Genomic DNA, 23,771 nt, shown 5'->3' with positions numbered 1-23,771 from the left:
CAGTTGTCCTGGCTGTATCCCCTCCCAGCTTCTTGTGCTTTCCAGCCTCCTTGTTGGCAGAGCAGTGTGAGAAGCTGAAAAGTCCTTGACTTAGCATATAAGCACTACTCTGCTTAGCAGTTAAAAGCATTGGTGTGTTATCAACATTATTTTCCTCATAAGTCTAAAACACAGCACTATGCCAGCTACTACGAAGAAAAAATAACTCTATCCCAGCCAAAACCGGAAAACCAATATATTATTCAAATATTGAGAACAGTTACTTAAGAGCCCTTGTACTTAAATATACAAATATTTTAAGAGGTATGCAAATAGCAGAAGTTCCTCAATTCCTTTGGTCTTGAGTGGCAGGCAAAAAAAAAAAAAAAAGGGAAAAAACTCATCACTCTAAGTGGTCTACTCTAAATTAGGCAAGTAGATCTCATATGAATTTGGAAAATACTGAGGGTAGGCCTCAGCTTCCTCACAAAGTAAAAGAAGGCACATCCACCAAAAAAGTGGATGAGGAAGAGGACTGGCACAGATGATCAACCCTGCACAGACTAAAAAGACAATAAAATACAATAGGATTGTTTGGTTCAATGTCAAGAATCAGCACAAGAATCAGCACCTTTTAAGTATAAAACCAGAAAGCTCTGGGATTGTGTTCTACTTTGGAAAAGAAAAAGACAGGCCCAGAACTGACATTTTAAGTACCCCTATACTAGTGAAAAATGTTGTCCGCTGGTTATCTGTGCCACTGCAAACTCATTCTGGTGGAGATACCATGCTCAGATAAAGCATAAGGAAGAAGATTCATCTCATTGTGCTGCTTAACAGGGCAAACTTCAATGAGTGACTGCATCTCCCAGCACCTTGGTGCTGCTGCTGACAAAGTCAGGTTCAAGGAAGGGATGCAAAGCTACAGAAGCAGTGTACTTCAGGTGCCAGCCCTCAGGACCAATGGTAGTTTGTGCAGAATTTCCATCTCTTCTAGTGCTGCAGGGATTGCTAAGAGCAGAACAATGTCCCCAGCCAAAAGATCCTGTGAGCAGGAGTAAAGCCACCCCAAGGAATTCAGCAATGAAACCAAAGCTGCTGAACAGAAGGTTGCTAGAAGAGAGGTAAGTGGCATGACTTTCTAGCGTTTTACCTGAATAATGTTGACAAGGATTTACTTGTCACCAAACAACTGGTCAAAACAAATAGGAGAGAAGCTAATACAATGGTAACATAATGCCACAGGCCTAGGAAAGTTCAGTTCTGTAGACCACAAGAGGTAAGACAGAAGATGAGTGTTTAGCCAGGATCTCTGAAATACAACCTTCTCCAAAGTCTCTCCAAAGGAACCAGAGCATAACTCACTTTAGCCAAAGGATGACTGATGGTTCCAGTGTTGGAGGAAGCCTTCATTGCACACCTACACAAAATACCCTAAAGGCTGAACTCTTGCTTGCAATTTCTCTAAGGCTTGAAGAAGTAGCACCAGTGGCACATCACAATGATATAACAAACACTGTACTAGAGGATTAAATTAAAATTTTAGTTTTGTCTGGCTCAGCCATTTAGCTCTAAAATAGCTGAAAACCTCTTTAGGAACTTAGCAGAGCTGCAATTCAGATCATCAAGAGCAAGTAAGTTTGACTGTCACTACTTAACAGAGAAGCCAAGATCCAGGAATTAACTTGGGCCTGCAAACTCGAAATACACTAATACTGGGGACAGATGTAGCAGGCATCTGCAAATGGGAGAAAAGTCTATTTTTCATCTCGATGAAAAAGAAAACCCTGGATACTGGACTGTATAGAGATTTCTCTTATTCAAAGCCCTGAATTAAACACTCATTCTAAATTTTCAGGTAGTTGTAGTCTCCTTCAGCTATAGATATGTGACATTGCATACACCAAATACCATATTTTATGCACGTGCTGAATATCAAATCTGTATATATTCTATGCCTAAACTTCTAATATTTAATGTATTTTAAGTACCAGATATTAAATTCAATTCAATCCACAATGCAGTTATTTTTAAAAGAGAGCATATTCAGCTTGGATGTCGTTATTTTTTACGTTGGATACAACAGAAAACCCTGCATAAATTATCCTAGTCTCTGGAACAATGCTCCAAGAGATGAAACTAATTCGGATTTATCCAAAGTGTTCCAGATTAAACAAAGAACTAAGTTCATTTTCCCCTAATAGTAAACTAACAATCAAAGTCTTTAATGGGTTTCTACCCACAAATAGATTTATTTAAAATAAAAAAAGTATTCTATCAATTTCTATGAAATAGCTCGTCTGGTATACACTTGACTATGACTTTTATTCCCTGGTTCCTGGCGCCCTCTAGTGATAGGCTGAAGGACTGAAGGTAACTGCTTAGTATTAAGAGTCCTCATTTCTTCTATTCCATCCAGTATCATCTCTGTATCATAGATTATCACGGTCTTTTTGCTTCCCCTCAGTTAAAACTTTGAAGTAGGATCCTAAACTGCGATAAATTCCGAAAAAAAAAAAAAGCAGCTCTCCCTGACAGCAGACAGGATTCAGGTAGGATCAAAAAGAGTACTGGAAAACAAGGTGGAACAAGCAGTTTTTCCTAGGCTATTTCCTCCTTCCACCCTATTCTGCAAAAACCTTTAGAAACAAATCCTTGTTATAACAATAAGTATTAAAAATTAAACCTAAAATTTACTTTGAATTAGGGCTGAATAGTCTACATGGGCAATCTTTCATTTAAGTTCTCACTAGCTGTTACTTCTACAAATAAAAACAGTTAATATAATTTTCAACACCAAAATATTGTATTACCCTGAGAGAAACACTTGGGACCTCATTAGGTTTCATTATTTTTTTATATAATTGCAATTTTGTTATTTTGATTACAGCTGTGTGATTATTCATTGACATACGGAATTTTCAATTAAATACATATTTTGAGATTATTGCACTATAAAATATGTATATTTCAGCTCATTTAAAAATAATATTGGCAGCAGGACTAACTAAGCAATCACGTATATTTTTTAAAATACATATTTTTAAATATATTGCAATGTAATACATAATAAAATGTTTTAATTTAACACTTAGTTTGACAGATGTTTAGAAAAATCAGTACTTTTAAGCAAATACACAGAAGTCTTCTTTTGCTGTGAAGTTTGTCTTATGGACATTCTATGTAAATATCTAAACTATGCTTAAATAATAATGAAAAGCATACTTACAAGGTCATAGTTATAAAGTGGTTGACAAACTTTCTCAAGTGTGTATAAATATTTCACATTATCTTTTGATTCGTTTGCTGCATCTGTTATTCTGGCATCTAGCTCTTGCCACATCTAGAGGAAAAACATGACTGTGAAAAACTTTATATATAGTGAACTATTTATTTTAGCTTGCACTGATGTTCCAGCAAACTTTGGTAAATCGAATTCTAAAGGCACTCACAAAAAAAAAAAAAAAGTTATTTTATCATTATTTTTTTTTTCCTAGATCTCTAGTATCTTCTTCTTTCTCTCAATATATTAAGCACACTAGCACTTTTCTCTTAATTCTGAGGAAATCTCTCTTAAATGCGATTAAAAAAAAAATAATATTGCAAGCTTTGTCCACTATAGTCAAAACCAATATAAAAAAGGGAAAAAAAAAAAAGAATTACCTTCAGTAGTTTAGAATGTGCAACATTCAGAATATTAATGACAGCTTTGCAGTTGTGTCCTTTGATCTGCTCAATAAGGAAATTAAATTTAGCGGACATGCATTTCCAGTGCTCTAGTTCAGTCAGTGGACCTGAATCATCAGCTTCTTTCCTCATCTGTTGACTCTCAATCAGAACCTGCAATCAATTTTAAAATAAAATAAAATAAAATAAAATAAAATAAAATAAAATAAAATAAAATAAAATAAAATAAAATAAAATAAAATAAAATAAAATAAAATAAAATATCTATTGTCGAGAATAGACAAATCATAAAAAAAGAGAAGGAATGTTCTGAGGATACTAACTAAACAGGAACAAGCACGTTATTGTCACATAAAAATGGTTCTGATTTGGAAAAGAATCCTAATTCAGAATTGCAGTTAATGTTATTCTTAGACTGAAGACAAAGCAACAACTGCATTATGTTCAGCGGCTGTCAAAAATTGGGTAGATCTCAGCATACGCTTCTATTTATTTTTGTTTTTTCTGTAATCAGAATTTGAAATGCATCCAGTTTTGGTGGGAAGAAAAATATATATATATATATATAAAAGTGAAACACTATTTAATAAATGCGTTGCATATCAGACGTAAAAGTCATAAATGTACTCATCTTCGTACAGATAAATATGCGTACAGCTCTGTTTACATTTCTTTGATATTTTTATTTACATGCCCAGTTTATACGGATTCAGTATTACAACAAAGGGTTCCGTGCTTTATCCTGGAAATCTCAGACAATAATTTCTTGGATAACTGAGACATCACCATGGCACAAAAATGCCATGCTGGGCCTCTTCCAAGAGTACTATCTCACACCACAAATGGAGCAGAAACTTAATATGTCATCACATATTACACACACTGTATATATGTGTGTATAGATGTATATGTGTTTTTATATGTGGTATACATGTATGCAGTCTGCATCAGCATTATTCCTTTTGCATCCTTCTGTCCTTTCCTCTTTATTAATATTATATAATAATTCTCTTTATTATATCCTCCTTATTTGTGTAGTAACAGTTCAGAAACTTGTATTCTTACTAGACTGCCAGTACCCATGGAAAAGGACTGCCTTCTCAACTTCATTTGTCTATAGAAGTGAAGCAATCAGCATGTCTACATGTAAGTATGACAGTATGTCTAAGACACAGTTTTAGCCTTAAAATAATTTCAGGCAAGTTTCATATATCATTTTTAAGTATCTATCCACATTCATGTTGGACTGATGTGTTAAAACAACTTACTCTTTCAATTTGCCTATACCAGATCATAAGTACTTCCTCTAGCTGGTGAACCATATCAGGATTATCTGCTGCTGCTGTTACTTCCTCAAAGGACCGGAGTTTAGAAAAATTAATATGATCTACTTGTTTCAACTGAACAGTTCCTTCAATGCTTATTATAGCCCCTGAAAAAAAAAAATCATTAATACAAAATTAAAAAGTGATTACAATACAGAACCAATTAAAACTTGAGAACTTGTTTCTACCCGTGTAAACAATTTAAGTTTACTGATTACAGAAATGTACTTCCAAAGTTTTAATGTAGCAGCCATTTTACTGCAGCTGTATAAAACAGAAAATTCTTTTAAATCCAGTATGTGCTTCCTTAGAAGTAACATATAACTAGATAATTTTCTCAAGCAAATAATCTATCCATGTATTTAGTGTGCAAGTAATTGATCATTTTATTTTTTTCCTTGAAAAAGAATGGGGTAAGTTGCTTACCTATGTCCTACTGCATTTAAAGGGATATTCTTATATAGAATTTCTCTAATGTGATCATTTCCTAAATGCAAAGCTTACCTTCCAGAAATGAAAGGTATCTGTTAATTGTTTCCACAAAATTTTGTTTGTCTTTTGTATCCTGTTTGGTCTGACTTAAAACACCCCAATTATTTGTTGCAAGGATAGCTGGGAGAAAAATCTTTTCTATCATATTCCTAACACCACGTAAAAGTCCTTCAGTAGCATCCAAAACACAAAAGAATATATCCTGTAATGTAGCAGAATGATCATTAGTAATGCAATAACTTATACTGTAAACAGTATTATAAAACCAACATTTTTTAATAAAGTTACTCTGTTTTTGTGTATGAAAACTTTAATTTAAGGATAAAAGTCTTGATAATTTATGAGAATCCCACACAAATCTAATAATTTGTCTTATATAGTTGTAAAGCAGAAAACCTCATGCCACATGATTTATTTAGGATAAACTTGCATTTCATACATTCAAAGATACATAAAAGAGAAAGGTACAAATAAACTTTTTATTTCCTGGAATTTGCTGTATATAAAGTCTTCTAGGTAAATGTGAGTCCTTATAGTTTAGAGATTTTGTTCACACCTACAATGAACTTAGTGTCATTAACTTCTTCTAAAATGTTAAGGAGGAGAATGAGAAACTAATCTAAATGTTGATTTCTCATTTAACAAGAGCTCTGCAAGACACTGAATTCACAGGATATCCTGAGTACTTGCTGAATGCATCATCTCCCCGAAAAGGGGAGCACAGAGTGTCATACAGGCTAACATTGAAAAACTTTATGTATGTAAGAACAATAACACAAATAAAGAAACAAGAATAGCTACTTCTTAAGTTCTTAGTTTTTAAAATATATAAAAGAATACCTCGTGTATAGTTTTTGCATTTATAGGACTGTCATTCTTAAAGCGAACAAAAAATAAGCATAGCCCGACAAATTTGTCTGGTGTGTTGTCCACATACAACTGCATCATTTTACTTCCTTTTACAACTGCTGGAAATGTCCGACCACATTCTGAAAAGAATTTCACAGGTATCACTATATTTATTTATTTATTTATTTATTTTTCTTAAGGTAAGGTATTATAAACTGTTTGAAATATAGTGAAATAAAATTCAACAAATAAATTATTTATTTTCTTCTTTTGTAAGAGAAGTAAATAATCCATGGTTGTTGTTATCCACACAATTAAAAATCTATACCAAGCCTACAATATATGCCTCACAAAGCACTTTCAGTTTATTGGACTACACTGAAAAGGGAATTTACTCAGGTCCATCTTTCTGGGGTATTTTGCTGGTGGCTGAGATACCTTATAGGCTGATTCTTATTCACTCTATCAAAGATGTCATACCCAAGTGAAAAAATAGGGAAAAATGAGTAGGGAGGCAGTAAGGAGTTAGAAAGGAGTGGCATAGGAAGCAGAAATGGTAGAAAAAGCAGCGTATGGAAAACAGGCAAATGGTAGAAGAAAGTGAGGCAGTCTTTAATGTTCTGCTCAAAAACATATCGATATACTCAAAATTAATTAAAATTATTCTGGCAATCTGAATTCGATTTTTTCCTCATTTTGAGTGCTCATATTTCATCCTGTGCATTATTTCAGTATCTGAATATAAGCTAATATGCAATGCTAAAAAAAAAAAAAAAAAAAAAAAAGGATGAATTCTATCATGTGACAGCTTATTAACATAAGATTCATCATTAGATTTTCAACCTTCAGGTTTACCACACATTTCTGCCAGTAGGTGAGGAATAATTGGCTGCAACAATCTTCTATATTTTTGATAAAGGTTAGCAGTAGATGAGTGGGCATAATACATCTATACAAAAGGGTGATAAGGGGGTGAGATACTCTCAGTTCCTCTGTGAATATAATCCTCTGCAATTTGATTGTTTCTTATAAGTAGGTAAGGGAACAGCATGTTCAGAGCTTAGAAAATCATTATGCATTTTAGACATCAAATTTTAATTCTCTACTGAGCATTTGAAAATCAAACATTTTAAAACATAATAAATGCAAATTCAAACAGGTTTTATGAAAGAAATTTCTAATGAATTGAAGGCAAAATTCCTGGAAGAAATAGTTGCAAACAATTTAGCATTTCAAAATAACTTCTCTTTTTATAGCCCTCCATTCAGGAATGGCTGAAATTGTTTTGTTTTTTTTTTTTTTGTTTTGTTTTTCTGGACAATTTCACAAAGCAAGCATTTACAATATGCATTTTCAGCCCTTACAGCAAAAGACTGCAAAATTATGAACAACTGAAAATCAGATTTTATTCTGGTAATATTAAACACATTTAACAATAGATGATATACAATATAGATGGTATACATCTGCTTTAATGTATTAATGTTGTTAAAAAGTTACCTATTCCTGGTACATCTCCTTCTTGATAGAAAATTTTCAATGCTTTACTTCCTCCCTTGGCAAAAAAATAATCAAATGCGTCCAACTGTTAAATCAAAAAGTGAATACTTGTTACTCAAAATATTATTATTTTTATGTTGATTTAAGATGTGCAGCATCATTTGAACATGCCACTGCTTCAGGTTTTGATGGCATTTAGCATTTATACTCAACATGTTATCAGAAGTTGCAAAACAACATAATAGACCATTCAAATATTTCCTTCAATTACTGAACCTGCATTCACAGGTTCCCAATAATCATATAACAAATATTTGTGATCTTGACAAGTAATGCAGAGAAACTACAGTGTATTCTGTTACTCTAAGAGATCTGCAAGTCTCAAGTATCAGCTGGAAGTAACTAGTCATGAAGACACTTAGCAACATATATAGCAGGCTTGCATGACCTGACATATCCTGCTGTTGCAACTCTACTCCCTTTAAAGTAAAAGATTTGTCTGTAAAACTGAAATAACATCAGACACTAGGATTTTACCATGGAGATACTAACTGGTCACATTTCCTCAAAAACCTTTTCATGATGACAAAGATTTTGCTGACTTCTGGAAGGACAATTATCTCAGCTGAGGGAAACCATAGTGACCCATAATCAGCTTGCTGTACCTATCTATGAAGTGACTATTCTGAAACCCTACAAGTCTCTGGACAGCAGTTTTGATTTTGTCATGTTATACAAGGTGTTTTGGAAAGTACGAATTGGATTGCAAAGCTTTGAAGTGAAAACTGTTTGCATACAGATAATCATTTCAAAAAACATGCCTGAAATTATAACCGAAGCTTCTAAAATCTGGATTTCCAAACTGTCCTAGGCAATCTCCTGGTGAATATGTGGTTCACAGGAAACAGAGCTCTAAAAAGCACTGAAAGAAGGCCTGGGGGAGATCAGAAGGTCTCAGAGCATGGAGTAAGTGTGGGTACTGATCTGGTCAAAATCTAGCTTCTTTCACAGCCTCTGTAGTTATCTGCAAGGATGATGAAATCACTAAGATATGGGGCTTGGCATTCAAACTGTCCAGCTAAAAGGCTCTACTTGGTAGTTACCTCCTTCCCATAAAAAAAAAAAAAAAAAATTATATATATATATATATATATATATATATATATTTATATATATAATATTCAGATTTTATATATATATATAAATATATATATAATATATATAAAATATATAATTATATTATATATTATATATAATATAATATATATATAAAATCTGAATGAGAAATGAGGTAGGAAAATAAGTAACATCCAAATGGACATAATTTAAACCCACTCCTGAGAAGACAACACAGTGCAAAAATAAAAGAATTAAAGGCAAGGCAGATCAAGAAATGTACACTGTGCTTTCACTTAGTTTAATAGGCAATAGTTGATAACAGGGTTGGAACTGAAAGAAAAAAAAAAAAAAAAAGAAAAAAGAAAAATCCCCCCTGAAATAGTTAGATATATATTATATATAAAGTAAATAGATAAAGTGCTCAAAGGTCAATGAGAAAATCAGAGAAAGATTCACTACAGCAAAAAGTACTCCAACTTGAGAGCAATAGAAAGGTGAACAGTAACTTCTGGGCTTGCATGATTTTATAAATGAGGTAAGATGTGAGCTATCTCTGTGGCTACTGCTTCTGCAAATACAGCTTCTGGTTCAAGTGAATGTAGTACAAACACTTGGTGTGTGAATACACCATATAGTCTACTGTTTTAAGGATAAAACTTAATTTACATATGTCAAAGACATTGTGTATACATATGGGAATTCACTAAGTATTGCAAAAGGACAATGTTGACACAGTCCCATCGGCCTAAACTGTGTATGAACACACTAAATTTAGAGAAATTCTAACCTTGAAAAGCTTTGAAATGGTGACAATAAGCAAAACAAACAAACAAACAAACAAACAAAAAACAGCAAAAAACACCATCTGTAAGTACCCAAAGACTCTTATGTGTCTGAGTTAATCAGTGTAGAACAGCAATTTTATATGAAGTCAGGATGATCGAAAAATACGCACCATTTAGCAAATGCAAAGAAAGGAAATGTTAGTTGATTGACAAAACTTAAAGCACCTCTATATTCTGTAAGCATTAGGAAAAAAAAAAAAAGGACTTTAAAAACATTTTATGGTGTATAAATATCAATAAAGAAACAATGAACAATGATTTTGATCAGGACTACATTCATTTTGTAACTGAACAGCTGAAGTTCTAACAAGTGATATATTTGGTCAAAAGAGACAGTATCTGTTTGAATTTTGAATGCTAAGTCAAATCTCTAACAGCCAAAAAAATCATGCAATCAGAGATGGCAAGGGCTGTAAGTTTACATATATTTATATTGAATTTTGATGCTCTACTAAAAGAGAAATTTAGCTGTTTGCTCCTGATTTTTTAAGCACTTTGAAACGCTGAGCTTTCACAAGCCCCACAAGTTTGGAACCTTCTCACACTACAAATTCACTTTATTCCTTCTTTTAAACATTTAAAAGAAACTAAAGCAATGATAATCAGAAGTTATTTAATGGGTCCTTTCCAAATATAATAGCATTAATGAAACGTATTCATCCTTCCTCTCATTACTAAATAAAATTCTGTGTTTTCCAAAAAGGTTCTATGAAGTTACATGTATTTTTGCAGTCTTGACATTTCAGTCAAGACTTGCTTTACAAACAAAATCTATTATTTTTAGGATATAATAATGTCAGGCTGAGATGGATGAAACTTGTTGGAACTGGTGGATATAAGAATAATCTCTTGGGTCAAAATAACAGCAATAATTATGTTTTCCTTGAGGTAAGAAAGATGAAAAAGCTGCTATCAAAAACACAGGGAATACTTGAAAATCTTCCAGGAAACTCAGCTGAATGATTTAGTTGGGTATCATTTTAGATGAGTCACGTGCCTTATTAATCACATTTTCTGGAAGATACAATCTAAATGATGAATAACAATTCATATCAAAGGGGGCAATCTGCTACATATTTTGACTAATAACCAAAATTCAACAAACATACAGAACAGACTCACCGAAGGGGAATCCAAAATCATTTCTTCCACAGTTGTTAAGTCTAAACCTAGCCTGACACTGAGAACTTCAAACACGTATTTATATGAAGCATCAATTTTTGTTCTTCGATATTCCCTTGCTTCTTTGTATCGAGCCTAGAACATTAAAAATATCTTTCAAACAAAAAAATACGGAAATTGATCGCAACACTAATTTGCTACTTAACTTGCAATGAATGCTGAACACTACTGTTTTGTATTATAAGAATATATAACTACTCCATTTTTTAAAAAAATATGTGAGTTTTCAGAGGCTAAAAAGAGCAAACTACTAAGAATTATTATAAAACAAAGTCAACTCAGAATATGACAAGGAGAAGCAAACATGAAATATACTACAGTAGATTTCAAGATATTTGTGTGCTATATTACCCAGTTGTTTTTTTTTTTTGTTTGTTTTTTTTCTGTGATTAATATTTCATTTTATTATATCAATATAGAAATTTATCAACTTCAAAATAAAGTATCTAGAGATGATAAATATTTGCAGGAACTAAGCAGTTCCTACTAAGCTTTGCTTCAGTGTAAATTACTCAGTTAATATCTCCTGCTTCCTTTCAATGTAACTTCAAAACAAAACACTAAGAACAGATTAACTTTTCATCTGGAATAAGAAAACTGAATATAAACAAAGAAACAACAACAAAGAAACAATTTACTTATACTGAGTTTAATCTATGAAAAGAACCAGAAATATATTTCAAGACCTAATGTTGAATACTAAACCTGTTTTTCTTTTAAAGCTTCTTGCAAGGACAGAACTCCACTAGAGCTCCGACAAAATCTAGACAACCTGTGGCTGGCAGCAGAAAAAGTCTCTTGGGAAGAGGAAATATTCATTTGTTGAGCAGGTTTGGCTCCAGCATTTTCTGGTGCAGCAGGCACAGGCAGAGTGTCTTCCACAGTGAGATTTTGCCCAGTACTCTTTGCTGCCTCAGGATGGGGCCCAGCATCTTCCCCAGTGTTTGAATTTTCATTATTAGCTTCTTGTACACCTTCCATTCTGAAATATGCCAAAAAGCGAGTGTTTGTAATAATTCACATTTTTCAAGACTAACTTTTCAAGAGGACTGTTAGGAATGGAAATGCAGGGAATAAAAGAAAGGAAAATGAGAGCATCTCAAAACTGACTTGCCAGGTATACAAACTTAACAGTCTCATCAAGTCCTCTCTGAGTTGTTAAGAAGCATTTATATATACTTTTTGATAGTTCACAAATGTCATACTGAAGATCATTACAGACAGATTTTTAAAATTAATTTACCATACAATTACATCTTGAGGAGCAAGTAGCGACATAATAATAAACTATTAATACTTTTACTGTATATCTGATTACTGAGAACCTGAAGTGGTTTAAATATAAATGTTTTATTTATATGTTAAGTTGTAAAATATGCACACATACTCAGCAAATGAGCTTACATAGAGGCTCGTATAGACTTCCAAATCAAGTCTTAAAGCATTGCTCCCATAAGCATTTACTCATTCTTTTTATAAAATACGCCCCACCATGCATAATATCCTTAACAAGTCTAAGTGTTTGCAGATATAATTTCAGATGGAGGGTATGGGTAGTATTTTTTCAGCAGAAGCATTTTTATTAAATAGAGACATAGTAAAACTACAAGCTTTATCTTGATTTAAATTAGTACAAAAAAGAAAAAAAAAAAAAAGATTTTTTGTCATTGAAAACTTATCAAGAGAGTAATAACACCCAAGACTGCGCAGTTTTCTAATGTTACCAGCAATGTCCTAAAAAATATGACTGGCAACCTCTTTGCACAATGACATTTTTAAAGTTTTACACAGTACATTAAAAGTTACTAAGCACTGAGCACATCAAAAAATTTTCATCACAGTGCAAGAGTCAGACTTTCTCTTAATTCTGTGACTAACCCCAGATGCCTAAAATACTAGCAGGTTAATCATTCTTAGATGAGGATTTCTAAAACGGCCCAAAACAAAATATATTCATGGATGACAGTTAAGCAGCTGGCTGCTATACAAAGGCGGCCCTGCCATTTTCTTCCCTTTTCTACTCCACTACATCAAAAGCCCAATAAAGGTTTGGCTTGTGAATCCCAAGCCTGTAATTCATGGCTACAAAGAAGCATCTAAATCGTCTTTCCCTGTTTTCCTATTAGGAAGCATGCTCATCTGCTTGCATTTGCCAGCTGCCATCAGTCCTTTTCAGTCAATCTTAACATTCTTAAATACACAGATAATTGTTTTGTTCAGTGCCCTCAATTCTCCACATGGATTCAACAACTAGTTTTAAGGAACTGTAACCATCAGTAGAGCTCCACCTGAAGTCATCATCTTGTGGCTAGTTTAGTCCTCTAAAAATAGCTTGTTCAGCCACATGGGGAAGTCATAATGGATAAATTTTTGCAGAAACCCATATAAACACCCAGGGTAACAGAGAAAAAGAAAAACATGGAAATTGCCATTCTACTCAGTGTACTATTACCATGAAGATTAAAATAAATATCACAAATTACCTAGTATTTCATATGACGGATGGCTTTAGACAGCCAACCACAGTTATAACTGTGTGTTAAATGCTCTTAGACACCATTGCCAGCTTTAGGAAATAGAAAATTAGGCTGACATGAAAAGTAATGATGGTTTTACATTACTAGCTCCTTATTTTTGCCCATGATTTGCAAAGTAGCCAGTGTTCTGTGGACTTTGGCAGGTAATCATCTCTTACAGAAAATATTATCTTTCCTGAAGTAAAAGTACTAGGAAAAAACACATTAGGAAAAGTCACAAAAGTCACACACACGCACCAAAAAAAACAACCAACAAATCAAACCAAACCACCACCACCAACAAAACACAAAACAAACAAACAACAACAGAAAACAAAAACAAACAACAACAACAACAACAACAACAAACTTAAAATGTAAAGTCTAAATTTATTAATAACTTTATTTTCCTCTATATTAATCTTACTGGGCTGGACATCTATAAGGTCAGCAGTGGCACTTTTGTCTTTGAAACTCAGGTTGGATGTTAATTTCTTTGCCTTTTGCCATTGTACCATTGTACATGTATCATTGTACCATGATGTTGATACTTTAACCTAAACTTCTTGTACCATGATGTTGATACTTTAACCTAAACTTCAAGATTAGAGACATGGGTTCTCACAGCTTTCTTTAGAAACAAAGACTACATTGTATACCAGCATCCTCCCTCACTCTTCAAACATATATGCACAAGTTGTCTGGTGTCTAGGCTGAGATTTTCAGAATCTCAGCATGAGAAGAGCATGATTTTCAGATGAAAACAGCATGAACTCCAGCTGACTACTTATCCCAGTTATAACAGTAGATGTTCTTTTATGTTCAAACTTTCTTTTCCTACTCTCCAGATGCCCTAAACCTTGTCTACAGGGCCTATTCATGCAAAACAAATGAATAGTGAGCCTAGTTTCCAGCACCATCTTTTACGTACAGTTGAAGTATAGCATAAACCAACAAATTAATTCTTTCCACTTTTCCTTGGAACTCAAATCCAAGATTTAGTATCCTTTATTCTACATCATTCCAAACACTGGCAGCATTTCTCTCCCTCTTTCTCAAAAGTTTTGGCAAAGGGATAGCAGTCATTCTCTGGTTTTGATAGCAGCTTGAAGAATGTTATTTGAATTTTCTTATTTTTATGCAGAAAATGTTTATGCCTCTCCTCTGAACTCTGAGATTCAGAGATGAGGCACTGCTCTGCCTCTGAAATCTAGGCAAACTTGTAGTCCCCAAGCTTCTGTTTGACAGAATCTGAAGGGGCTACCAGGAGATAGCCCCTGGCCTGTATAGTGTCTTGGTCCTTGCATTTTTTCCCAAATTAGCCAGCAACTACTGTCCACTATTAGAGAGGGAACACAAAGGAGAAAGATCATTAGTCTGACATAGTATGGTAGTTCTGCTTTTCTTATGTTCTTAATCCTAGAGCTAAGATCCAACCCAAATGCTTGGTTCATAACAGGTTTTGCCATTAAAATAAATAAATAAATAAACAAACAGACAAACAAACAAACATGATCCCTGCAAATCTGTAGAAAAATGTTGACCAATGCATTAGTTCTTTATAAAATAATAAGATGAAAATGGTGGTACCTTGTTTACCAGTAGCACCAGTCCATCGAAAAGTGATTCTCTCAACTTCTCTCCCAACCCCTTTAGAGCAGCAGCAAGTTGACAGTAGGACTTAGGGAGAGGAAGAAAGAAACAAAGTCTCAGTGCTGCTCCATAGCTGCCAAGGTTTCCACAGTCCTTGGGGCAGCCTCACCTTGGGGACCAGCGTAAGGGCAATTCTAAACCTTCCAGTTTCAGCAATCAAGTACGCTAACGGAGCCAGCCCAAAGGGCTGGGAGCAGGGATACCCGTTAGTGGGATGCCAGGAAAGCCCCACATTGCTCCAGAGGAGCACATCTGAGAAGATGCGGGGAGCAGAAAGGGAAGGAGAAGCCACCCCCCCAACCACAGAGGAGCAGGGATCCTGATGTCTATCTCTCGCGACAAGCTGAGGTGCCTAAACCAGCACTGCTGGTTCAGCAGAGAGATGTAGGCAGCACCTCACCAGCCTGGCTCCAACTATACCTCACAGCGCGGGGACCGAGAGAGCGACCCCCCGGCAGCACAACCGCCCTGTCGCAGCGGGCTCCCCCCGTCCCGGTCTGCCGTTGCCAGCCACCGTGACGGTACTGCGCAAGGTGGCGGCTGCTGTGGGGCCGGCCGTTATGGGGCCGGGCCGTTACCGGGCGCCCGTAACCGCTGCGGGCTCGGCTCGGTTCAGTTCCAGCCACCGCCGCCCTTCAGGGGCCCCCAGCTGCACCTCAGCTCCCAGGAGCTGAACCTTGCCCCTGCCTTCTCCGTGTGGAGAGCACCAAAGGCCTCTGTAAAGGGACTTGCACAGCTTGGTATCATAAAATCAGGGATTTGTTTCATATGCACTACGTGTACTTACTGAACTCAAGAAACGTAACAAGATTTACACAAAGTTTGTGTGCTGCCGTGTTTTTTTTTTTGTTTTGTTTGTTTGTTTTTCCCCTTCTTAATTACAAGTGGAAGCTTATGTTGAATATTCAGTTCATGAAGGAAAAAACTGTTTTCCATTCCTAGCTTTGAAAGATGGGATATTCTTATCTTTTACACCTGAAAAAACGGGTTAGCCCAAAGCAGTACTACCTAATTCTAACGGGTAGCAACTACTATCCAAAATGTTCCCTTAGCTTCTGTCAGTAAAAGCAGAAACTGACATCTGTAAGTACTAAAATATGTGAACCACACATTTATAAGCTCACAGTCTAAAGGTATAAAGTCAGATCTTCAAGCCACCTTAACGTGTCATCAGTTGGAGGAATTTACAGCATAAAGCACTGTTTATTGGAGTTATATGTGCAAACCTGCCCAGGGGCTTTTATGGTACCCTCTGCCTGCGATCCAGAGAGGGGCGCTCCTTCACAGCCATGCAGAACACCCGTGCCTCCACATTTGGGGTAATTAACCAGCCGCACGCTGCAGGTTAAAGTTGACTAGCATTTAAAAGCACTCGTTTATTAGTACGGCAGAGCCACCAATCCCGCTACCTCAAAAGCGGGACTGGTGGGATTTTTTAATAAAATAAATAAATAAATAAATAAATAAATAAATAAAATAAAAATAAACAAAACAAACTAAACTAAACTAAACTAAACTAAACTAAACTAAATAAGGCGGGGGAAAGCCCTGCCCGTCCTCCCTTCGCGGACACCCCCCTAGCACGAAGCCCCGCCACACCTCTGGGGCGGAGCGCTGCCTCCCCCGGGCAGCCTTCATCCTCCCTTCTCCTCCCCTTCTCCCAGCTCCGTGAAATGGCGGCCCCGGCAGAGCCGTGCGGCCTCAGCGATGAGGCAGCCTATGGCGCCTGCTCCGAGCCGGATCCCAGCACCAAGGTGGGGCGGGCGGCTGGGGAGTGTGGGGGGCAGCTCGGGGCTGTGGTAGCGGCGGTGTCCTGCCCCTTTGGAGGGTTGAGGGGCGGCAAGGGAGAGAATTGGGGGCTGTTTTATTAGGGGGAATAGGTAGTGGTATTTAAACTTAGATTCTAAGTCTGTCCCTTGCATGGAATATGTGTTGAAAATATCTAACTTGCGTTTCATCCACCTAGCTGTTCAGTAGCCCTTCGGTATATAAAGTAATGCTGTGGCTTGAGAAAATACCTTTACAGAATGGTAGGCCAAAATATCGTTGTGCTTGACAGAGATTCAACAACTGTGAAATGAAATCATGAGCTCAGCAGTTTAGCTTCAGTTAAGTTCTGTGTATGTGTGCAGTGTACCAACTGCTAGCGTACCTGCATGCAGGACAGAGCATGTGCAGTACAGCTCCATAAAAAAATAATAAGAAGAATGCTACAAACTTCTGATATTTCTGATTTGCATATTGAATGATGTCTGCGATTTTTTTTTCTTCTTATAGTACAAAGGTTTGTTTATTTAATACGAAGATGCATCAGTTGTATCAAGAGCAAATATTTTATTTACAGTGGATATAATATTGTATTTGTTACTTCTATACCTGCTGTTTTTAGTTTAATTATTAACTGATTACTTTGTTAATACGTATTTGTTTCATATATAAAAATAAACTCTTTTCTTTTTTTCCCCCCTCCAGGACTTTTTGTTTCAGCAGACAATGTTAAGAGTAAAGGATCCTAAGAAGTCGCTGGATTTTTATACAAGAATTCTTGGAATGACGTGAGTGGAAGTTGTATGCTACAGTAACTTTGCTTGTACAAACTTCTGTTATTTTGATGTAATTATACTAATTGCTCTAACTACATCAACAATGCTGGCCTATCAGCTAATGCCAAGTTAGATAGTCTGGCAATCTCCAAGAATTTCCACAGCACAATTAATGCTGACATTACAAATGAGCTAAAATTGGTGTCGGCTAGAACTTTTTTTTTAAGTAGGTCATTAGTTATCAGTATACAACTTGCTTACTTTCCCCGCACTGATTCTGCAGTTACCAGTTAACTTGTATGACAGTGCTTATAATAAGGAGTCATTGCTATAAATCTTAAAACTTTCTGCTAGTTCTCAGAGTTGGCTGAGAACCGCTTCTAAACGTAAGAGTCCAGGATGACACAGACTGGTGACGAGGTTTGAATTCCTTTTGGAGAGGGCTGTGAGGAGGCAGATGCCCTGCAGTAGCCTAAGGTGTTTGTGCTAAGACTGTGCACGTTTTTGTCATATGAAAAGAGTTTATTTTAAAACAATGTTGTAGTTTATTTTTAAACATCCTGAAATCAGTTCAGACTAAGGTAAAATAAAATGCCCCAACTTTAGTGAAGAGGTGTGTGATAGAAATTAAAAAGTAATTAAATGGTAAGCTGAAAAATAAATTAGGTGTGTTTTTGCTTGCTTGCTCTGATCAAACTTCCTATGTAAAAATGATTTGAAGTATGCAACATTTCTAGGAATAAGGGAAAAATAGTGGAGTCTTGTCTAAAGTTCTTTGAAGCTTACAACACTTTGTACTCATCATATGAGATCATTCTTAGCAGTCTTATCTTGTGCAATTTTCTATAGAACAATGATGTGTGTGTATCAAATATGTCACAGTAAAGTGAGTGAATTCTTGCTGTTAGCAAAGGGATAAACCTTATAAGCTGCTTATATAGCAGCTTTTTATGACCTAGGGTATTTTGTAGTTGATTAAGTTATCGCATCTGAAATGGCTTTTATGGTTATACCAATCTGTGGAATAGTAACAAATATTTCATCCATATGTTTATTTTTTTTAACTTGCCTGTGTTTGTAAACTTGGTCTGGTGCCAGCAAGTTCCATGGCATGAGTAAATTTCAAAGTAAATGTTTTCTATTCCGTGGTGATACTGTAATGTGGATAAACATAAGGATCTTCCTGAGGAAATACATACCAGTAACAGTGGTGGCCTCAGACTTAAGCCCTTGTATTGACTTTGCTATCCAGTTACTGATGGCTTGGCTTTTAAGCATCTGTTTCTTCTAGTCTTTGGAAGTTTATGATGTGCTCTGGAATGTTTTTACTTGATAGTTCAAAACATAGCTATTTTAAGGTGTGGATTGCAGTCAGGCAAAAATCGTGGCAGTAATTCTTCCATGGGGGAAGAATACTGGTTTATTTGCAGGCTACCCAATTATCTTTTTTAGTTACTATTTCAAAATATTTTTTTCCACTTAGACTGCTTCAAAAATTTGACTTCCCTACTATGAAGTTCTCGCTGTTTTTCCTGGGGTACGAAGATAAAAATGATATCCCAAAAGATAAAACTGAGAGAACACCTTGGACCTTCTCTAGAAAAGCTACACTTGAACTGACACAGTAAGTATTAATAGTGAGAGATGACATTTAAGTAATGGTGATTCTGCAGAAGCAGATGACTGTAAGTCCTGTTGGATTGAATGAAAATGCAGTAACTACTGTAGAAACATCTTCACTGTTATATAGCCTTAAAATATGGCTGAGATCTTAGGGACTTAGTCTTCCTCTTTATAGAGCTCTTTCAAACTTCTGGGTGAACAGTGGTATTTAAGTATGAAATAGTATTTGCTGTCTCTTTTGAATATGCATACTCCCTGGGGAGCGATACTGTGGAACTGAGGAAAAATGATGTGGTTAGAACTTCTGGGATCTCTGAAGCATCCTGATAGTTGGGTAACTATTGCTTCTGAAATCTAATCAAAAGAGGTATTAAGTCAAGAAAACAAAACAAACGGGAAAAAAAAACAAACAACACTTTACATGAACAGGGCAATTATGTTAATGCTACTAATGATTGCACAGAAGTGCAGGGAGACTTGTTCTCCTTTGTAATTGGAATGAGATAGGAGTGTCTCTCAAACTGATCCAAATGTAGAACCTGAATATTAGTGTGAACCTGACTGAATTAGCCCTTTGTCTGCTTTGAAGACTCTCTAGGACCTATGATTTGGGAAAATCTTGATAGTTTAATGAATGCAGCCAGCAATTGAAATTTTCTAGTTTTTAGAAGAAACAACTTCCATGGAAACTGAACATTCAGAACTTGTTGATTTCAATGCTCTTCTTCAATGTATAATAATTACTTCTTACAGCAACTGGGGCACTGAAAATGATGAAAATCAGTCCTATCACAATGGTAATTCGGATCCTCGAGGATTTGGTAGGTCTTTTGTTTAGTGCATCTAATTTTCATGTTTTGTTTTATTGTCGTTACATTTTTACTCTTGTGTATTGGGGAAGAATGGCATTTCAAAGTTCTTTTTTCTTTAGAGAACATCTGTATAACTGAAGTGCAAAAATTATGTATATGCTGTAGGCTTTGTTTATGTGAGAAATTTTAAAATATTTTAAACTTGTGTGGATGAGAAGACTCTTCTAGTGGTAAATAAGGAAACTTGTCCTTTACATGCTGGAAGAAGCAAGATACACTGTGAAAGATTATGAAAATATGTCAACATGTTTCAGAGTAATGATCCACAGTTGCACTTTTATATGTCTAATCTTTTGGCAAGCGAACACATTAATAGTAACTACTCAATTAAGTGCAATAATTGCTCCTGCATATTGGATTGTGATGTTCAGACTGATATAAATTCAGATTTCTATTCGGTAATGCACTGATCACCCCTTTTGAGCTAGAAGGGGAATTCTGCTCATCTGTAGCACTGAGGATAGTATTCATGTGGCTTGACTTTATTTTGAGCACTTGAAAGGTCACTGGCTTGTGAAATAAGTCTCATACTCAATCTAGCCACTTGACATTTAAAGCTTCTGAACTGATTTGTAAATTCAGGCCTTGCATGGTGCTACTGTTAGTCTCTACAAATACAGCATTAATGATAAATGCCTTGCACTGTTTAACTGAGCAAATGCAATGAAATCCTGTTACGTGGTTGCCTTCTTGAAAAGCAATACACAAAATAGCTTGAGTATCCTATTTCTTTCCTACTCTAGATAATATTCTCATCTAAATAACATGAGCTACTTTAAATGTCCTATTTTAAAAGTATTGTCAGAAAGCTAATTTTCTGAAGGAGAATATTGTTAAAATCTGAAATGTTCTTCTTTCTGGAAGCAATAATTTCCTTAGGTATGTCACATCTGAAGTGAACTTTTTGCACAGGATGAAATGCTGAGCAAACTTTTTTCTCAAATACCCAGCGATGCTGAGAGTGTACCTGACTCTTCTTACCCCATTTCACAGGGCACATTGGAATTGCTGTCCCTGATGTCAATAAAGCTTGTAAGAGGTTTGAAGAACTAGGAGTGAAATTTGTGAAGAAACCAGATGATGGTAAGACTTAATCGGGGATGCAAGTAATTTTGCTGTTGTTCCTTGTTCTTAAAATACTACGTCTGGTAGTTTTGCCTCCTGGAAAGCTCAATATGTCTCTGTGGTTGTCACTCCTTAAAATGTACTGGAACCAATTACCCCTGTTACCTCTTATACAATGGGCAGAACTGACAGTGCAGAACTATACTGTTTGTCTGTTCTTGCATGTTATTCTGTGTCTGCCTGTAGCAACCGTACCTTGAATATAGATTTCTTATTTTAAAATTTGAACTCAATGTTGCTAGGATTTTAGAGTTTCAGAGCCCTTACTTGTTTAGCACCTAATAAAGCTTGAGAGAGTTGATATTTGAGCTCTTTAATTCAGTTCTCTATCACTTCACAGCTCTAAGAATGTAGAAGGAACTTAGACTGTGAGTGGCATAAACTTCTGGAATCAGCTAAGCATGAGGGTAAAAAAAGAGAAAGATGTTTTTAACATTAAAAATTAAAATTGATGCAGCAAGTGCCAGAGAGTAGGAAGAGGCTTGGGGCTTCACATTCACTGTTTATGGGGCAGGCTGAGAGAGTTAATGCCATTTTTCCCCTGTGTTACCAAATCAAACTACTATTCTCAGAAGTTTTTCCTAACTAGAATATAATAGGAATTAGGTTGGTTCTGTTACAGTGAATGGGGTAATAGAGGAAGTAGAACTAAAATTAGGTACTTAACACTTTAAGATAACATGTTAAGCTGTGCTATCCTGATTCACTGTTGAAGAATAATTTTGGCAACCCTGTTGTTGTGAGTAGTATTTTTTTTTTTTCCAACAGTTTAAAACTGTACTGCATTTGTCTTACCTAGTGATTCAAGTGTGTATTGTAAACCAGGTCAGGTGTGGGGAACAAACAACTGATAAACAGTACTATACAAAACTTCAGTGTTGAGGCAGGCATGGGAAAAATGCAAGGCAGAGGAACGGAGGATTTTTATTTTTTTTTACTAGCAAAGGCAGTTCAGGAAAATGTATGAAAACATCCCAGAGCACAAAAATGTTTCCCTGATAAATTCAGGAAAATATGAACGTTTACATGGGCAAAGAATCGGGAAAAGAAGAACACTTACAGGGGCAAAAATGTTGATTTGAATCAACAGAAGAAGGATTTCAAGGTGACTTTAAACTACAGCTTTATTGATTGTCAGATTGACAACAGCACACAGAGATCTTACTGATTAAAAACTAATCTGGATGTTTTCAGAATTTGCTGTTTAAATTTGAACTAATACAAAAAAATGTGGAAGAAATGTGGAAGTTCTTGTATTTAAGATTTATAGTCCTGTAGTCTTACCTTTATCTTGTTTCTTTTGGTTGTTTTTTATTTTTTCTCAAATAGGTAAAATGAAAGGACTTGCATTTGTTCAAGATCCTGATGGCTACTGGATTGAAATTCTGAACCCTAAACACATGGTGACTCTCACTTAGATGCACATTTTCAGTTCCCTGGAGAAAATCTACAACAGCATTTGTGGAATTTTTCACTTAATGGAGAGAAATCAACTATGTTCAGAGTCTATTCTAAAACTGTCCCCTGGGACCTCAATGTACTTGAATTCCCTTTTGTTTTCCTGTGATGCCCCTGCAATTTGCTTCCAACTAGGAATCCTCAACTGTCTTTTAGAGGAGCACTGATATGTACTCTGCTCATGAACATTGATTATGTTAATATTTAACTAAACACTCTCATAAGATAGATTACCAGAAATTCACCTCACTTTACAGTTTTTAGATTTGAACTAAAAGCAAAAAAAAAAAAAAAAAATAATCCTGCATTACTGCTGGTGGTCTTCAACAAGGAGAGAAAGAAACTTTAATAAATTTGTTTGATGAAGTCAAAGGATCCTGAAGGCTTCATACCCTATCTTGTATGGTAGAAAATAAAGTATCTAACTTCTTGCTTTAGTAGTAACATGTTTATGAAAGTCTTAATCGTACATTATGCCAAGGAAAAGTCTTTAACCACCGTTAAGCAGCCTTGCCTGGAACAAGAAACTTTGTAGATTAGTCCACCAGAAAGAATTCTGTATTTAAACTTCTGGCTGCTGACTGGGAGACATCATAAGAGATCTCCACAGTGGTCCTTGTAGTGTCTTAACACTAGAAGGAACTTGCTCATAGTTTTTGTTTTGATGCAAGTCTGGGGCTATATTCTTTTTACATGCTGTATATAGTCCTTTATTAGGACTGCAATGAAGAAGAGTACTTGAAACGGCTTCCTATAAGTAGGCATTTTGATTGTTCTCTTTAACTGAGTGACGGTGACTGAAATTATACTTGTAAATGCTACATTTTCCTGCTATTTATATCTGTTACACAAATCATTTCACTTTACACTGTTCACCTGGTATGAGTAGTGTAAAACATACCAAGTTTTGAAATCCTGTTAACAAAACCAAGAAAATCTCTGCATTTACTGTGGTTCAGGTAGCACTTAACTCCTACTCAGTCTTCAACTGTGCAATGGCATT

The 23,771-nt window shown here is 35.5% G+C and overlaps 2 protein-coding genes across 2 annotated transcripts in view; one reads left to right on the top strand and one right to left on the bottom strand.

Annotated features, from left to right (window-relative positions):
• The window catches only part of DNAH8 (dynein axonemal heavy chain 8), a 134,735-nt gene extending 118,904 nt beyond the window's left edge, over positions 1-15,831 (bottom strand). Inside the window, exons 1-10 of the mRNA XM_068676576.1 lie at positions 15,568-15,831; positions 15,085-15,174; positions 11,684-11,960; positions 10,919-11,053; positions 7,833-7,917; positions 6,324-6,472; positions 5,496-5,685; positions 4,935-5,098; positions 3,643-3,819; positions 3,209-3,322 (exon numbers count right to left, since the gene is read on the bottom strand). Coding sequence (XP_068532677.1) covers positions 3,209-3,322; positions 3,643-3,819; positions 4,935-5,098; positions 5,496-5,685; positions 6,324-6,472; positions 7,833-7,917; positions 10,919-11,053; positions 11,684-11,959 — 1,290 coding nt within the window. The 5' untranslated portion in view covers position 11,960; positions 15,085-15,174; positions 15,568-15,831. The remainder of the gene's footprint in view (positions 1-3,208; positions 3,323-3,642; positions 3,820-4,934; positions 5,099-5,495; positions 5,686-6,323; positions 6,473-7,832; positions 7,918-10,918; positions 11,054-11,683; positions 11,961-15,084; positions 15,175-15,567) is intronic.
• A 909-nt stretch (positions 15,832-16,740) lies between these two features.
• On the top strand, positions 16,741-23,205 carry GLO1 (glyoxalase I). The gene is made up of 6 exons (XM_068676575.1): positions 16,741-16,901; positions 17,620-17,702; positions 19,174-19,314; positions 20,067-20,134; positions 21,179-21,268; positions 22,640-23,205. The coding sequence occupies exons 1-6, from the start codon at positions 16,821-16,823 to the stop codon at positions 22,726-22,728; spliced, it is 552 nt and encodes a 183-aa protein (XP_068532676.1). The 5' UTR covers positions 16,741-16,820; the 3' UTR covers positions 22,729-23,205.
• The last annotated feature ends 566 nt before the right edge of the window (positions 23,206-23,771 follow it).

The sequence above is a fragment of the Anas acuta genome, chromosome 3 (assembly GCF_963932015.1).
Source record: "Anas acuta chromosome 3, bAnaAcu1.1, whole genome shotgun sequence".
NCBI lineage: Eukaryota > Metazoa > Chordata > Aves > Anseriformes > Anatidae > Anas > Anas acuta.
Note: the sequence above shows the minus strand (reverse complement) of the source record. Positions and strands in the feature narration are given on the sequence as shown.

What these genes read in the sequence shown, in the direction of transcription:
- GLO1 (XM_068676575.1), top strand. Translation starts at nt 16,821, where the DNA reads ATGGCGGCCCCGGCAGAGCCGTGCGGCCTCAGCGATGAGGCAGCCTAT. An exon ending in GCTACACTTGAACTGACACA is followed by an intron (nt 19,315 to 20,066) that starts GTAAGTATTAAT and finishes TACTTCTTACAG; the next exon opens with CAACTGGGGCACTGAAAATG. An exon ending in TTCGGATCCTCGAGGATTTG is followed by an intron (nt 20,135 to 21,178) that starts GTAGGTCTTTTG and finishes CCCATTTCACAG; the next exon opens with GGCACATTGGAATTGCTGTC.